General features: G+C 51.6%; 1 protein-coding gene across 1 annotated transcript in view; it reads right to left on the bottom strand.

Annotated features, from left to right (window-relative positions):
* Positions 1-2,295: 2,295 nt before the first annotated feature.
* The window catches only part of MAPK4 (mitogen-activated protein kinase 4), a 66,721-nt gene continuing 53,605 nt past the window's right edge, over positions 2,296-15,411 (bottom strand). The window contains exons 3-5 of the mRNA XM_063077492.1: positions 10,733-10,894; positions 5,855-6,065; positions 2,296-2,995 (exon numbers count right to left, since the gene is read on the bottom strand). Coding sequence (XP_062933562.1) covers positions 2,296-2,995; positions 5,855-6,065; positions 10,733-10,894 — 1,073 coding nt within the window. The remainder of the gene's footprint in view (positions 2,996-5,854; positions 6,066-10,732; positions 10,895-15,411) is intronic.

The raw sequence follows: 15,411 nt of genomic DNA, 5'->3' as shown, positions 1-15,411 counted from the left end.
GAAGGACAGTGATAGTGGACTTAAGATGGTTAGATTTGAAAAGAAAAGCCCTGGGTCACTTCGAGGAGCATCTCCATCTACTTTCACCTCTACTTACTGAAGCTGTACCTGCAGCTTCCTGGTCAGAAGGTTTGGAGTTGGCTCTAAAATATGGTTTGAAATCCACAATACGGACACCAGGCCTCCCTAGATGATTCTGGAGTTACTTCCCGATTAACAATCTGTATAGGTTCTCCCCTCCCCAGTCTCCCCCAACTTCAATCCCTCAAGACACTGGCCTTCACAGATGTAGGGAGAGGCCAGGTAGGCTCCACTTCAAAGGATCAGATGATACGTAAATGAATGAGATCATACATAAGTGAACCTATGTTCCAATACAACTTTATTTGGCCCATTTCGATCAACTTTAATAATATTTAATAGATTTTTTTTTTAAACATGAGTAGTTATAACAATTCTTCTGTAATAACAATTATATATGAACTCCTGGTCAAGGTCAGCAGCTTGTAACTTTACTAAAAAAGTAAAGCCACCCTCTGAGGACAAAATGGCACATGAGGAGTGGTGTATGTTTCCATTAAAAAAAAAAAGAAAGAAAAATAAAGAAAACCCAAACACTTCATATTTACATGTTTTCCATCTAAAAATTGGTCAGTGTGATTAATCCTGTTTTTAAATATAAGTTTCTAACATGTTGCAGGTTTCGGTGTACAAATCATAGTTTGCTGATTAGATTTAAGGTGCTGTGATGTGAGGATGAACATAGCCTGAGACCAACACTGGGGGGTCCTCTACCTACAGATTGGCTAGGCTTCCTGTGGGTATCTTTGGGGTGTTGGGGAGGGGGCAGGAGCTGAACATGAGGGGCAGAAATGGCAGAGCATTCCAGGAGACTGGGTTGGGGGCTGTCAGCATCCCCACCCCATGCTTCTGCAGAGGGCCTGTGTGTCCACAGGCCACTATCCCATGCTCTGTGTGTGAGCATACCTCTGGGTTTGTGTGCTACAAACTCATCTTGGCCTAAACTATGAAGGGCATGGTTACTTTGAGTCCCTTCCTTTGTCATGGGAACTGGTGGCACTCCTCCTTTCTCGCCTTGCTACCTGTTGGACTCCTTACCCTCAAAGTAGCTTGCTCTCCAACGCATTCCTGCTCTTTGCCAAGGATACATGGATGATCAAAATCAAGGGCAGTATTAATGAAGAATGATGGGTCCCATGTGAAACCTTCTCTCCTAACACATTTGCTCTCTGGCAGGCACCCAACTGCTTTCCCCCAGATGAGCAATTCATGCTGGGAACATTAGATCCTGAGGTAGCCTTGGGGAGGAGCTGTGTCTATGTGGGTGGTGGTGGGGGGTGGGGAGGGTATGGGGGGACTGAGGGTTGGTTGCAGGGATTCTTGGAATTGCTGTCTTCAAGCTCACCCGTGTACAACATCCACTGGGGAAAAAGGGCTGTGTCTTTGATGCGTCAGGAAAGTGCATAGGGAGTGCTGGAGGAGGTGGATGCACAGGCCCAGGAGGACTGACTTTACCCACAGACCCCAAACTGTTCTGGGCTGAAACAAAGATTTCAGACCACGCAGGGGTGAGGCATACTCAGGCGTGTGGCTGATAAGAATATTTAAGTACTTGGGGAGCCAGAAAAATATGCTTGGTGACTATGAAAAAGAAACTGGTTGTTTCCAATTTCAGAATACAAGAAACATTGCTTTGCATAAAAGAACATGGAATGGGTCAGATGGTAATGGACAGGGAAGAAACATTTCAGACCAAGTTTTCTGACCGAAAAGCCAGAGGGACTCCAGCAGAGGAAGACATTATATAGTGGACAGACACTGGGCTGGGGACAGAAGGCTGGGATTCAAGGCTGGCCTGATACTGAGGAGGCCTGTGCTCTCAACCGAGTCACTTTGCTTCTCTGGGCCTCACTGTTCTTCCTCAGCTGTCAATTGAGGCTGGTTGGGACTGATGGTTTTAAAACTATCTGCAAGATTCCCCGCACCTGCCACACTGTCTAAGGGCGTCTCTCGCCTGCACACCGCCCCTTTGCTGGGAAAGTGATTAGCCCCCAAGCCAGGCTCCCAGAGGTTAAAGGCTAGTTATTAAGGCAGTTTAAGAAATGGACATTCCTCTCGCTCCTCGGATCCTTCATGTGTTCCGCTAACCCCAAGGTAGCAGAGAAGGGCGGAAGGTGGTGGGGGTGCCAGGTTGGCGGCTTCCTCCAGCCAGGCCTGGCTTTCTCGGTGGCCTCCCACTCGCTCGCTCGGGGGTCTGGAGCGCCACCTCTGCCCTCACCACCTTTCTTTGGAGAAGGCCTCCGTCTGCACGAGGTCGCCAGGGTGATCGGAGATGCACGCGCCGTTGAGGTCGCCCAGCTTATTGTCCGGCAGGTCCTCGGGCTTGGTGCAGAGCTTCAGGGCGCGGGAGATGAACACGTCCAGGTCGAACTGGGGACTGGCGCCCCCGTCGACGGGGGCCGGGCGGCCAGGGGCGGAGGCCGACAGGGGTCGCTCGGGGCCGTCGGGGGGCGGGCTGGCGCGCTCGGGGCCACCTTGCGTGCTCTTGACCCACTGCGCGATCTCCAGGAAGAGGCTGGCCGGCTCGTCCTCGCGCGCCACCGCGGCCGCCGCCACCGCAGCCGTGGGGGGCGCGCCGGCCGCCTGCTTCCAGTGCGACAGGTCCAGGATGAGCTTGGGCTCCGAGTAGTGGTGCGGCTTGTTGTCGCGCCACAGCAGCTTGTCCAGGTAGGACGGCGACCCCACCTTGTAGTCGCAGGAGCGCCCGTAGTCAGCCTCGAAGGCGCGCTCCATGGACGAGTGCGACTGCTCCAGGAAGCGCTCGGAGCTGCTCTGCGAGTCCTTGCGCGGGTCCACCTGCACGTCCTCGGCCAGCGGCGCCGAGCCCGCGCGCGGGTCGCGCTGCACCTCGCTCGCGTCCTGGCACCGGTCGGGCCGCCACTCCAGGTCCGATGACAGGCTCACAGGGTACCTGCAAGGGTACACACAGCGCGGTGATTGGACCCCAGGAGGGGTGCCTTCGGGTGGGAGCCGAGTCGCCAATTCCTGTCTGCCACTCACAGGCCTGCTTTCCATTCCTTCCCAGTTCCCCCTGCCTCAGCCCCCTGACCCCGGGTGGGAGGGTGATGGGACAGGAAATTGTGAGCCTTGAGGGTTCAGCTGGAGGGACTGATTGTTCGGCTAACCTTTGTATTCTTTTGTCTTCCTTCCAAACCCTACAAATATTTCACTATGTGCCAGGGACTAACTGTTCTAGGCATTGCTGGATACAGCAGTGAACAAAACAAAAAAGTCCCTTCCATTATGGAACTTTCTAGTGGAGCCACCTATGTAATGCTCCTCAAACTTTTGATGTACACACAGATCACGAGGGTTCTTGTTAAAAAGCAGATTTGGATTCAGTAGATCCGAGGTGGGGCCTGATATTCTGCATTTCTAACAGGCCCCAAGCTAATGCTGCTACTAGTGGTCCTTGGACCTCACTTTGAATAGCAAGGCCCCAGTGACTGCTTCTCCACCTTGGCTCCGATTGGAATCGCATGGGGGAATTAAAAATAAAATACCATGCCTGCCTCCCTGTCCCCCACCCCATTTTGATTCAGTAGGTCTAGGATGGGGCCTTGTATCAGCATGTTTAAAACTCACCCAGGTGATTCTAAGGTATAGCCAGGACTGAGAACCCCTGCCCTAGTTGGTCTGCTTGAGTGCCCTGCAGTGCCCTGCATTGACGCAGAGCAGGTGAGGCCTTCGGAAAGATTACAGACATCCTCAGGAGAGGCCAAAGATCCTTGGAATTCTGCCCTGTGTTGACTGCCCCACAGCCATGGAGAGTGAAGTCAGCTAGCCAAGAGCGAGTGAAGGGCAGATGGACAGGCAGGCAGGCCATCCGCCCTGGGTGAGCCCTCCCCTCCTTGTGCCAGGTGCTCTATGCAGACCCATGGTGGGGGGAGGCAGGGAGCACAGAGGAGTCAGCAGCCAGCTGCTCCCTGGGCAGGAGGCCTGGAGCTCACACAGGATGGACAAAACAAGGACAGGCAGGCTTGGCTGTGTGAAGGGGCAGACCAGGCAGCTGCAGTCCCTGGAATGTGGTTTGAGAGGCCTCAGTACTGCCACCTCCGGGTGATGCCATTAGGGCAGGAATCACCCCCAGAGCTGAACCCTGACTGCTCTCTTGAGTGGTCTTGAAACCTCAGCGATTTCTAGGAGATTGAGCTTGTGAAGACCGTAACCCTTGGCCGCCTAGTGCCAAGTGCCAAACACACGAGGGGTCTTCAAAAAGTTCATGGAAAGATTCATATTATCTTTCAATTCAATTTTTCGACTTTTTGAATCACCCTCGTACATTTTGTGTACATATCTGTAGTGTCCATGGCATCCCTGCAGACTTAGTGATATCACTCCTTTATAGATGAGGAAATTCACATTCCAAAAGGTTAAGTAGCTTGTCCACAGCAGCAGGGCCTGTAAGAAAGGCCTTGGCATGGCCTCTGTCATCCCCTCCCTCATGCAGGTGAGACGGGGAAGATCAGGAGCAGAGGTGCCCCAGGTTTAGGGGTGGTCAGAGTTGACAGGCAGCGACCTAAGAAACCCTGCCACAGTTTTTCCTGGCACCAATCCCATGCCACAGGCACAATAAGTGTAGGATGAACCTCGCTGAGCCAACGCCCTGTGCCCCCAAATTCCAGGGAGTGGAGGGGGAGGAGCTGTAGGGAGTGCAGTCAGGGCAGGCCTAGCATTGGGGTGGCAGAAGAGAGAGTCTTCATTAATCTCTATTTGCTGGCAACACTTGAAAACAACAATTGACAACAACAATAAACCAGCAAACCTGTCCAAAAATAGCAACATGGCCTTAGCCCTCCCCCGGAGCCTTCTTAATCTGAAATCCATCATATGTCAAATGGCTGAAAAGGAGAAACTGCTCATCTGTCACTTACATAACTAGCTGTCACATTCCCATGGCAGCGGGGCTCCCAGTTAGGCCCACTTAGAGTTCTAGCTGCCAAGCCCTTCGACTGCTATTTCTAAACTGAGCAGCTACCAGCACTTCCTCCCAGAATGAGCAGATGGTGATGCCCAAATGTTTAGCTGCCCGATCTAAGAACGTCAGAACAGCATGGGATCTAAGAGATCATTACGTGCCTAGGCAGAGATTGTTTAAAAATATATCTTCTACCCGGCAAGGATTCATTGACAGTGGCTTCTGGGTACACGCTGAGGATTCTGAGGCCAAGTGCAGTTTAGCAGGAAAGAGTCCTGTGATTGCTTAGCAGTGTCTCACCTGGATGCAGATTGGGGAGAGCCCCACCCAGGCCAGGTATAAACGTGTGTGACACGATGCCAATCTCTTAACCTCTCTGAGCTATAGCTTCCTTATGTGTCAATGGGCAGTAATAACAATGGAGCCTCCCCTAAGGACCCTCGATGTGAAACATGAGAAAGAGTTTTGCAGTGGTGAATTCTGCATCATTCTCATGCCTTGCTTTGCTGCATTGTACTTTTCCAGGGCAAATTCCCAGCCTGCTGGAAGTGAGCTCCTATGATGGGTACTCACTAAATGCTTGCTGTGCATTGAACCTTGTATTCAGTAGACTTAGAGGAGTGGGGAAAGCTGGGGGTGGCTGTGTTGCCGGAAGGAAGGCCCCTGACCTGCATGTGCAGCACATGGCTGGTCATTTACTGGGAACGTCTGGGAGAAAAGCAGGAAGCTAGCTGGGGAAAGTGCCCAGCAGGCTGTATATTTGGGAGACAGAGGGAAAGGTCATGGAGGATCAGAGGCAAATAGGAAAGGGAAAACAGGGGATATGGGCTCCAGACACCAGGGCCAGATGCCCCTGAGCCGCACCTGTCCCAGTTGGAGAGCTGGCTCTGGCTGGCAGCCATCAGCACGATGTCGTCAATCTCATCCTCGATGCGGAAGGGGTGTTGCGAGGTGGGCTCGTCCTCAGGGCATGAGTACGGGCTCATGTAGGGGTGCTGCAGCCCCATCTCGGCTGTTAGGCGATCCATGGGGTTGAAAGTCAGGATCTTCTCTAGAAAGTCGATGGCTGTGGGGAGCAAAGGAGGACATGAAGGCCATTTGTTGCCCCTGCCAAGCTGAGGAGAGACTCCTCCAGGTGATGACATTCCCTGGAGTTTCTGTTTTTCTATTTGTAAAAAGGGTTTTAGCCGTTTTCTTTCTCATGATTCTCTGCACAATGCAGTGGCAAAGGCAGAGCAGATGCTGCCTTCTTGATTTTGCAAACGAATCCCAGAGGGATAAAGTGACTTGCTCAAGGTCCCCCCACTGGGTAGAGGATCTAGGGCTAGAGCCTTGTCTTAGACTGCGTTTCTCCAGAGACAGATCCCCAGACAAGGATTGGGCTGTAGGTAGTTTATGTGGGGGGATCTCAGGAAGCGCATGGAGGGGAGTGGTAGGAAGCCATTACAAGGTGTACTGATGAGCAGGTTACTCCTGTGGGAACCTGGGGCTCAGTTCTGATGGGATCCTCCAGGAGACAGTGTGGGACACACTTCAGAGGTGACCACACGTGAGGAGTGGGGAAGTTGGAATGTTCATATACCCTCTCTTGGTCAGGGGTTGAGGGCTACTGGGAGCGGGGTGTGGAGGAGTCTGCTCTGCAAGAAGCCCTTGGGCAGGGTGTCCCATGGGCCAGCAGTAAAGAGCCTTTGTGAGAAAGGTGAATGTGAGGATGAGGAGGTGGAACAGGCCCCCACACCCCAGAGCTCCTTGGTCTGTGTCCAGAGCTCTCTCTACCATACATTGCCCCTGGAAGTTTGGCAAACAAAGGCAGGCAGGCTTGATATTCAAAATATTGAACAGCCAGGCTGAAGCCCCCTGTTATGCCAGGCAGTAACACTTTGGTGGCTAGACCAAGGGGAGTTCTGAGCAGGGAAACCACAGGAAGGGAAGCGACACTCAGAAGTCTTGTGGCATGGTTATTTGCCAACCAGCATGGAAGTGTATCAGGATTTCAGCAGCCAATGACATGTTATGGGTGTGTACTACCTGAACATCAGCTCTGCACACAGGTACTGGTATCCTCTCCCCTGAGCAGGGGTAGGGACCCATCTGCCCTGAGAGCTCTGCCCTGGGTTATCTCAGGGCAAGGTCTACCCTGGAGGCTTGTATTTCTTCTCAGCATTGAAGTCTTTGGAGGCTCCACCTATATCATGATTTGGTCACTCATGTTACAGCCCACATGGAGAGGGAGAGATGGAGCTGAGCTCAAGGCCCAGGCTATTGACCCCCAAGGGGCTCTCAGGTGGGCCTCAGCCTGCACCATTAACCTGCCCCTCACACCAGCCCTGGATCTCTTTGCAGGAAAATTCATCAATGATTCAGGAAATCAATAGATTCTGAAGGTCACTGGCCTCCCGGGGAGATGCAGTGCTGTGGCATAACCCTAGACCAAAAGATCAGTGAAGCAACAATAACTCTGATCACTCCAGGCACCAATGCTCAGAGGGTGTCGCTGGGTCTGGGGTTGCCTCATAAATTCCCAGGACTGAAAGAATGGGCCCTCCAGGGCAGGGCCCAACTCCAGCTTCTCCCTCGGCCCCACCCATTCTACTGAACTTTATGACAAGGAAAGAGAGAGTTAAAGCTCTAAACACTGGTGCCAGCATCACCATGATTGCATTGTTGAAAAAGACCAGTGACTCCTGAAGTTGGAAAGCACCAACCCCAATGCCTGCTCCACTGACACCATCAAGGAGACCCTCCTCTTCCCTCTGCCTGACAGCTTAACCTTCAGCAGGTGCACAGACACTTCTGGGGACACAAAACATTAGAAAATTCCTCCTTCTACTAAACTGAAATCTGTCGCCTTCAACTTCCACCCCTGGGCCTGGCTCTGCCCTCTGCGGTCCCCTCAAACTGGCCTCTTCTCACTGCCCATGATCCACACCAGCCACTCTTCTCCGGCACACCACCGGCCCCCTTTCTCAGATTCTCCTGCAGGGAGCTATGGCTGTGTAACTGGGGCCAGTGGAACGTGGTTGGAAGTGGTGTGTGTGCACCCTACTTCCAGACCTGACCCAGAGAAACCTCCTGCAAGTCTCCGCTCTCTCTTCCCCTGGCTTCAGCTGGAAGTGAATGCACAGGGTGACTTCAAAAGCCATGTGTTGAAGGTGACAGACAGATGGCCTGGGTCCCAGGCACAGCCATTCCTCTGCACCCCCCCCCCCACTCCCTGCTGCATGCTTCTCAACTCTGTCTGGACATGAGGTGAGCAATAAATAAACTGCTAGTGGGTTAAGCCACGGAGATTCCAGGCTGGTCTGCTACAGCACCAGCTTTACCTTAACTCATAAGCCACCATACCCCTCCCAAACTCCTTTTCTCTAGGCTCAAACTCCCCTTAGTGTTTTTAAGGCATTTCTTATATAGTGAGGCTTCCGTGTAATCTTGTCAACTTGCTCTGGCCTAGTGGATTCTAAACTGGGCTTCTCAGAGCCCCCAGGTTCTGGAAGGATTCTCAGGAGCATCTCTGGAGATTGAGAGGCAGGTGGGTAGACCCCTGAGCCCCTGCTTTACCTGGAGCACTTTTTAAAATCTGTTTTGTATATTAGGTTTCTTCATCAGATTTGTCACTTTTGGTATATTTACTTCTTGGAATAAATGGAGCTCAGAACTGAATGCCTGCAGTGTGGTCTCAGGACCTCCCTTGTCCTGCACCTGTCACTTGATGGCCATTTCAGCTGCTGAGGGCTGCTGTCCCCTAGACTGAATACCTTGAATCTCTGAGGGCTACAGCCAGACAGACCACAGGCTCTTCCCAGGCCTGTGGGGCCTGGCATGTACAACAGAGGTAGTGAATCTTGATGCTTTCTCCCACCAATATCAGTACTTTGTTTCAATGATGCCTCTTTACCCCAGAGGCCAGTTGGGGTCACTTTTCAAGGCCAGAGACAGACAAGAAAATGCTGGTTGAAGTCGGCACATTGGGAGTGTGAAGCAAGCCCGGTCTTAGCAAACATCTGTTCAGCTGCAGGATCAAGTTGAAACTCATTAGCTGAGCATTCGAAGGTCTCCAGCCTCTCAGCCCTCTCACCTCTCCACCTTCACCTCCTACAGTAAGGTTTGTGACCCGTCTCACTGATCGGGGCCCTCACCACCTCCTCTGGGCCCTCCTCTCTGTCCCTCTCAGTGCTCGGTGGCTCTCTCCCCCTCCCCAAATACCTGCAGCCCTCGATGGCCCCTTAGGATGTGTTCCTTAATGTCCGCACTCATCTTCCAGCTAGGCCTTCTCATGTCCCTTGGAATTTCTATCCCTGGCACAGTTCTCCAGCCACATGGGCTAATCACATGTAAATGTTGGCTGATGCCAGTGACAACAGTGAGGACCTTTATCTTCTATCAGGCACCAGTTCTGATTTCTCTGAGACAATGCCCACCACGCTCAGAGCCAGTTGCCAAGGGGCTGCTGTAGTGTGTGGCTGCTTGGGGGGTTGGGGTGATGGGCATGGGTGCCACATCCCTGATCCAGAGTCCCTGAGAAGTGAACACAGCTCTTGGCACATGTTGGTATTTCTACAGAGGCCTAGGAAGCAAAGTAAATATGGATGAGCTGAGTCTTAATTTGTGGTCAAATACCACTGCCTCTCCCTTAGTGATGGGAAAACTGAGCAATTTATTGATTGAATGGGGGTCATGGCCAAAGACAGTGTTTGTCCAAGTTCTTGATCTCTTGATGGGGCAAGAGTATGGCAGAGACTGCTAGTTTGTACCCAATGTCTGTTCTCCTCTCTCATAATGATGGACATGAAATGACATGGAATAAATATCCATCTCACAGCCTCCTATGCAGTTAGGTGGGGCCATGTGACTAAGTTCTGGCAATAGGATGTGAGTGGAAGCGAGGTGGACAAATCCTGGCTGACAACCTTCAGGGCGAGGGACCTGCCCTCCTTCCCCTACTTTCTCCAGGGGGACAAGGACGACACCCTAAGTCGGCAGTACAACAAGACAGAAGGGTCTTGGGCCCCTGGATGACCTTGTCCAGCAAGTCTACCATATGCGCCCTGGACTATCTGCCTTTGGATTATTATTGAGAGAGAAATAAACTTCTTAACTTCTGTTTTCTTAAGTAAGAAATAAATTGTAGTTCAGCCATTGAGAATTTGGATCACTCTTACAATTGGCTGAACCTATATCCTACCAAATATCCAGGTTTCCTAAGGAAGCCTCTGGCAGGTATGAAGCCCAGTGATAATAGTAACATCTAAGATTTATGGAACAATTATCCTACGCCAAGGACTAAACAAATTCTGTTTGACTTAATTGTCACAACCACCCTGTGTGTTACATACCCATTTTATAATAAAGGAAATTGAGATTCAGGGAGGTTAAGTCGCCTGCCCAAGGCCACACAGCTAGTCACTGGTAGAACTGGGAATTGAACCTGGGTCTGGCCTGCAAGCTGAGAAAGCTTCTGTTCTCTGCACTGCACCGTGCCTTCCATCAGGAAAAATGTAAGAGGAGGATGAAGGAGGAGAGGAAGGCAGGCAAGCGAGAAAGATGAGGAAAAGGAAGCAGAGACAGGGACAGCGTAAGGAGGACAACCACAATGCCTGCCTCCAGGCTGCCTAGCTAACAGCTGAACTCCAGAGGCCAGGAATCCTCAGTTTGGAAGTAGCTAGGGCAATGCGCACTGCCAGGGGAGCCTGACTTCTATGTCCAAGACCGTGCCTGGTGCTCAGGCTCAGGTACCTTCACTGTTCACTTCGGGGAGCAGCTTGCGCAGTGGCCTCTTCACCTCCCAGGTGCTGCTGACGAAGGAAGGCATCACCCTGAGCAGCTCGTCCTTGTCTTCCTCCCGAATCACGGGGATGGTCTCCAGGATGAGCTGCATCTGCTCCAGCTCGTGAGCCCCTGGGGGAGGAAAACGCCAGGTGGTTAGTGCACTACCCGAGGGGCTGGGGTGTGCAGAAGCCCCAAAGCGGCTCCAGGTGGCCCTGGAGGGGCACCAGAGGACAGTGGGGCAACACTGGGCTGGGAGGCAGGGACCTGGGTTCTGTTTTCACTCTGCCACTGCCTTGCTGTGTGACTGTGGGGAGGTTGCTTGCCATCTCTGGGGCTTGGCTTTGTCAAATGTAGAGAGAAGGGGTTGAAGCTGGTAGTCTCTGAGGCCCATCCATTTCCCTAACATTCTGTGCCTCTGGACCGGACCAGTCTGATATAGACCGAGTCAGCCAGTGCTAATGTGATGAACAGCCTCGCCCAAAGCCTTCTAAGTGCTCCTTCCTCTATGCCTCTCTGTTTGCTCTTTAGCAGCCTGGGGAAGGAAACAGTTTCAAGGCTACGAATGATGCTTGCCCTTTAGTTTCCAATTAGGAGGCTGCCAACTGGAAAACTCTCAAGAGAAAAAAAAAAAAAATCAGGAGTAACAAATTGGGTTTGGGATGCATCCTGAGAACAGTGCCTCTGTGTTCCTTGGGAGAGAAAAGACAGGCTAAGCCAGGTTTGTGGGAGAAGTGTGGTGAGAAAGGATGGAGTCAAGCCATCATTCATTCATTCATTCAGTACATAATTATTTACTGAGCACCTTCCGCCTGCCAAGCATCATGCTCGACGCTGGGAAGGTATAAGACATAGTTCTCATCTATAAGGAGCTTCAGTCTTTATGTGTCTCAGAAACTCAGCCCATCTTCCACACGCAGGCAGCCGCTGACTGCTGTATTGGAGCTTTGGCATTGCTAGCGTTGGTCAGATCCGTCTTCCTGCTGTCCTCCTCTGACCTCCAGGCCATTCTTACTTCCATTCTCTCTTTTTTGCTTGAGTAGCCCTTCCACTTACGTCTACTGGGTTAAATCCCCAGCCACACCTCTCCTTCCTCAAGAAGCCTCCCTGACCCATCCAGTTGCACAGATGGCCCTTGCCTTACCACGGATTCCCATGGGATTCCAGTCTACCAGAGGCTAGTGGCCTGGACTCTTAGTTTTCTGTCACTTATAACAGAATACCTACAAATGGATAATTTCTAGAGAAAAGAAATTCATTTCTTACAGTTCTGGAGGCTAGGAAGTCCGAGGTTGAGGGGGTGCATCTGGGGAGGGCCTTCTTTCTGGTGGGTACTCTGCAGAGTCCTGAGACATCACATGACCAGGACATCACATCACAAGAGGGCTGAGGGTGCTAGCATGCTTCTTCCTCTCCTTATAAAGCCATTAGTCTGCTCCCATTAATCCATTAACCCATCAATCCATGAATGGATTAACCCATTTGAAGGCAGAGCCTTCATGATACAATCACCTCTTAAAGGCCTCACCTTTCAAAAACCATAGTTGGATTTCCCACCCTCTTAATACCATCACAATGGGGATTAAGTTTCAACATGAGCTTTGGAGGGGACATTCAAACCACAGCATCTCAGGCAGGGGCTCTCCCATGTCCCCCCATGATGCCCTGTGTGGTACTAAGCATATGCAAATGCCGACCTAGCAAGTTTCTACAGCCTAAGGGTCTACACTGAAGGGGGTGCTCTGGCCTCACCCTGCAATGGGCTCCTTCATGGAGGGTCAGCTCAGGGACTCTGGGAGCCCCTCATGAGGTTTTCTCTCCAAATGAGTACTCCAGACCATTCACCAAGGGACCATGAGGTCAGTGGGCAATCAAGCTGCAGAGGTGGTGGGACCTTGCTAACAAGACCCTGACCCCTCTCCTCTGTGACACACAGACTGGTGATGCACAGCCTTGTGCTTGTGGTAGCTTCTTCAGCCACAGGGGACGATTGGCAGGGAATGAGCCTGCCTCACTTGTCTGCTCCTGCCAGGGCTCAATGTTGTCATGTCAGAGGCAGCCAGTGGGGTCCGGCAATCCATGTTGTGGGGCAGAAGCAGGAGCTTTGGTGGCAGACAGCCCTGGAGGCAGACTCAGCTCCCCCGTGTCCTCTCTATCCATCCCTTGTGTACTGAAGATAATTATTCACACGTGGAATGACTATTAGAAGGAACCAAGTCTGATGGCATATGAAGGCTCCTGGGCCAATAGCTGGCTCATAGTAGATGTTTAATAAATCTTGGCTTCTCTTGCTCTCTAGGACTGGGAATGGTGGCTTTCTGAGAGAAGCTGATGAAATAAATTCACATCGGGGATTTATGTGCTAATCGTCCCTGAGTGATTTGGTGACAGATGTCATTTGGGGGAGGCATGTTAACACTTTGAGTCTAGCAAGTCACCACTGAAAAACGGGAGGTGTTGAAGGTGGAGGACACCACTGTTGAGATCCCTTCCACTTCTTCTCTACCGGAAGAGTGTCCTTTCCATGTGAGAGACTAACGCCACCAGCCATGTGACTCGATAAAACAGGACAGAAGTCTGCTGGAAGGACTTCTGGGGAAGAAGTCCCCCCAGCCCCTGCCCCGGTAAGAGAGAAACATGAGGAGAGCTGTCTTGCTGCCCTGGCCACCTCCTCCTCACCTTTCTTCACCGGACACTTTTGTGTGAGGACCTGAAAGCTAGGTCCATGGCAACCATCTCCTGATCGTAAGACAGCAAGTCTGAAGATGAGAAGTCAGTACACTGTGCATCATACAGTCTGGGTTCTTAGTAAATCGCCCTCCCACTCTGGCACGGGGAAGCCAGCTCCCCTCCACCTGCCCTGAAGGTCATCAGTCCCGGGGGACGGCAGGATTGGGCCAGCAGCCAGAGCAGAACCATGAGCTGAGGGTTTAATGCTGGGAGAATGGAGGCAGAGGCAGGCACCTTTGACCCAGACCCTGGTGGCAAGGCCAGGGACGTTGAGCAACCCATGGTTTAGTGGTGGCGATTGGAGTGAGAAGTCTTGAGCCAGTATCCAGAGCTAGACCTCCCTCCCACTTATTCTCCCTCTCTCCCCCTGCCTTGAATTGGCCAGAAAACATGGAGTTGGTGGGGGGGAGGGGGGAGAAGGAATATCTGGCAATTTCAGCTGGAAAAAAAGACAACAGGATGGTTCACCTTGGGCACAGATAGGTTCACTGTGTGTTGTTAGTGTTTAAACTCCTTGTGTCCCCATCTGGATTATCAGACCTCTGAGAACAGGGACTATGTCTTTCTCAGTCTTGTGTCCCAGGCATCTGGTCAAGGATGCGCCCAAAGCACAAAATCCACCAGAAGGAAACATTAGGGGCTTCCCAGAGTCCAGTGGGGCAAATGAAGACATTTGCACTTGGGGCCTAGATTTTGGGCAAGAGCCCTGACTTCAGTTTCATCTTACTTTCCTGTCATTGTTTTCCCATATCTATGTATGTATACAAGTATATGTATATGTGTATGTGTATGTATATGTATATTGTATATGTATTAAATACTTACTGGAAAAAGCTGGCACCCTGAATGAAAGAAGGAACGTAGCACAGCATTGCATAACACCCACACTTCTATGATTGGACGTGAAGCTTTCTCTCATCACTGCTCATTGGGTAAATTTGCCCCTCTAGTTCTTAACATTTAACTGTACTCAATATAAGCACTTTCTTGGCTCTTTAGACATCGCTTTGCCTTAAAGTCCTGCCAATGTTCCCTTAGAAAGGCCACTTGTAGCCATTTCTTCCTCTCTGAGGTCACTTCCCCACCCTGCCTTATTTGAGGTCCTAAGTTCCCCGGAGGAGAGGGTCTCGTCTGACTTTCTCCCTTGCCTCCTAACTGCCCCTTCCCCGTGCTCACTGTCCCCATCCTCGACACTACGTTCTGTGCACACAGGAGAGGAGCAGTTGCCAGAGCCTGGGGCCCCGACGGTGGGTAGGCAGCTCCTCTTCACCTGTGGGCTCAAGCAGTCTGCAGCACCCACTGAGCTAATTACTACACCAATGGCACAGTAAGTGGTCACTCTACATCGAGAAAGAATAACCAGGCCAGCAGAAGAGAATAGCCAGCTGCCTGTGGGACTGCATGGGGATCCCTAGCAGCCCTGACACTTGCAGGCTCGGGATGGCAGACAGAGGGAAAGTTGGGATTTCAGACGAGAGGGAGCACAAATTGATATTAAGGACACAACTTTGTTCTCAAAGGATACCAGAACGGCCACTGCTATCTTATATTTTGTAAGGCTCAGAGGCTTTGATGGGGAAATCTTATTAGGTCCTAGAGTTCTGAATGGGAGTGGGGGGTTACTCCATCCTCCTCCCTCCTCTCCCCCTCCCAAGAGCCCAGGACTACCAATCAAGGCTGTGAGTTCTGGCCAGGCCTCCAATGAGCTGATTGACAGAGAGCAAGAGATACTCTCCCTGGGCTCTGCTGCAGTCATCAGTCAAATGAGGGGTCTGGGTGGGATGACTTCTCAGTCCTTCCAGCTTTGATGTCCTTCTCTATTCCCTGGACACTCAGCTCCATAGCATTTGCAACCCTGATGCTGTCTTTAGGTCTCTCTCCTCCAGGACTTATAGTTGGTATTCAAGATGTCAAAGGCA

The sequence above is a fragment of the Cynocephalus volans genome, chromosome 13, assembly GCF_027409185.1.
Source record: "Cynocephalus volans isolate mCynVol1 chromosome 13, mCynVol1.pri, whole genome shotgun sequence".
In the NCBI taxonomy this organism is placed as follows: Eukaryota; Metazoa; Chordata; class Mammalia; order Dermoptera; family Cynocephalidae; genus Cynocephalus; species Cynocephalus volans.
This window is presented reverse-complemented; position numbering and strand designations above follow the sequence as displayed.